This window comes from Silene latifolia, chromosome 10, assembly GCF_048544455.1.
Source record: "Silene latifolia isolate original U9 population chromosome 10, ASM4854445v1, whole genome shotgun sequence".
NCBI classification, from domain to species: Eukaryota; Viridiplantae; Streptophyta; class Magnoliopsida; order Caryophyllales; family Caryophyllaceae; genus Silene; species Silene latifolia.
Genome location: NC_133535.1, coordinates 134,796,594 through 134,798,512, shown reverse-complemented (window position 1 = coordinate 134,798,512; position 1,919 = coordinate 134,796,594). Strand labels below are relative to the sequence as shown.

The window sequence follows — 1,919 nt, the reverse complement described above, 5'->3', positions numbered from 1 at the left end:
GCACTAATTGAGACATGACGGTAATACTATAATGTAGGACACAAGTACAATAACACTTGTTGTTGAGTTAACAGTCTTTTAACACGTGTTGGTGAGTCAGAGTAATATAGGTGCAGCAGGAATGACTGGGATTGAGGGACTACTAGTTGAATTCAATTTGGTAAATAAGTTACTAACCAAAGGTTTACATAAAAATTTAAGGTTGCTGAAATTTTAGTTAGAGAAAATAGCTTTGGTCAAATAAGCTTGCGTCGCCAAACAAAGCTTTCGAAATATAATACTTCTTATAATGTAGTAACTTACATAATAGTATAAAGACTAATTCAATTTAAGACTAGTTCCATTCAAGACCAGGCTTTACACATATGAAGCACTTCAAGACTAAGATTTAGACAAGTTCAATTTAAGACTAGTTCATTTGTCTCATTGAATCAAAAATTATTAATCAGACCTCTCCAACAATGGCAATGCTTCCATTAGAATTAATCCTTGAAGAAATCCTCCCCAAATTACCTGCCAAATCTCTCCTTCGTTTCAAATGCGTCTCCAAACATTTCCAAATCGTAATTTCTTCCCCAAATTTTATCCTCCATCACTCTCTCGGCTCTGCTACCAGTCGCCTCCTCATCACCTCCACGAGAAGTGGGCTCCACTACTGCGATCTCGAGCCGCCGGAAAACCCGCTTATACCCCTTCCCATACCTGAGTTTTTCAAACCCGGCCTATATTGTCAGATAATCGGTTGTTGCAATGGCTTACTCTTACTTGGTTGCGGTAATAATAACACCAATTTTTTGTTGATGAACCCGTCTACCGGGTTCTATACTGTCATCCCCGGTGGCAATGAGCTGGTTTGCTACTGTAATTACGGGTTCGGGTATGATGCTATTAATGATGACTATAAAATTGTCATATTTGATGGCTATAATGGCCTTCATGTTGCCAATTTGAAGGATAAGTTATGGCGTTACCTTGGTGATGATGATTTATTTGACGTAGCATATGGTAATCGGGTGGCTGCTGTTTTTGATAACCATTTATGTCATTGGTTGGTCTGGTGTGAATTACAGAACAAACATCGAATAATTTGTTTCCATCTTTGTTTTGAAATTTGGACAACCGAAGTTCCTTTGCCTGATTTTAAAGATAACGCTGCTGATAATTCTGGTACTACCTCGCATTTCGCTAATTTATTGGTTGAGAATTGTCGGGATGGACGAAATGACGTGACTGCATTACATGTTTTGGATGGGTTTTTATCGGTGTTGACCCAGAGTAAGACAGTTGATAATGGTTACGATGTGTGGGTTATGAAAGAGTATGGAATTAAAGAATCGTGGGTTAAGTTATTCGGGTTTTCAGATTCACATAGTACTCCTCTCGCTTTTGGCAGAGGATCAAGTTCGAAAGTGCTTTGTAAAGTTCGTGTATCTGGGAAATATCGAGTTAAATGGTACAATGTTAGAGAGAAACAATATAATAATGCAGAAATCTATGATGTTCACGGCGTTGAGCATTTGTATCAAGTTTGTGTTGTTAATGGAAGCCTTCTGACTGTTCCCGGTGGAAAAAGAATTCGTGACAACGGTCGGGTGGACAGTGAGAGTGGTGATAATCAGGGACAACTCTAGTGTTTATGTTTTCAAGCATTTTGTACCGTGTGTATCAGTAATTCAATATTTGATCATCTTAAGTCAGTTTTGATTTTATTGCGCAACTTTGTTTGCTAAATTCTAGGAGAGAAAACAGTATTTCATAAACCAATTGTGTTTAATGTTTATTTAAATATTAGAATATAATATATCTTATCATAGGAGATATTATTTATTTTTATTTACAAAGTACATTTATTTCAAATTTAAATATTTCAGAAGAAAGTTCAAAATAAAATACTAATTTTTAAACTAAAAAATTTATTA

At 36.0% G+C, this 1,919-nt stretch overlaps 1 protein-coding gene across 1 annotated transcript; it reads left to right on the top strand.

Annotated features, from left to right (window-relative positions):
- Positions 1-461: 461 nt before the first annotated feature.
- LOC141608283 (F-box protein CPR1-like) lies at positions 462-1,675 on the top strand. The gene has a single exon (XM_074427647.1). It carries the CDS (start codon positions 462-464, stop codon positions 1,629-1,631), a length of 1,170 nt encoding a protein of 389 aa, XP_074283748.1. The 3' UTR covers positions 1,632-1,675.
- Positions 1,676-1,919: the final 244 nt, after the last annotated feature.

Coding starts and splice junctions, on each gene's coding strand:
- LOC141608283 (XM_074427647.1), top strand. CDS start 462: ATGGCAATGCTTCCATTAGAATTAATCCTTGAAGAAATCCTCCCCAAA.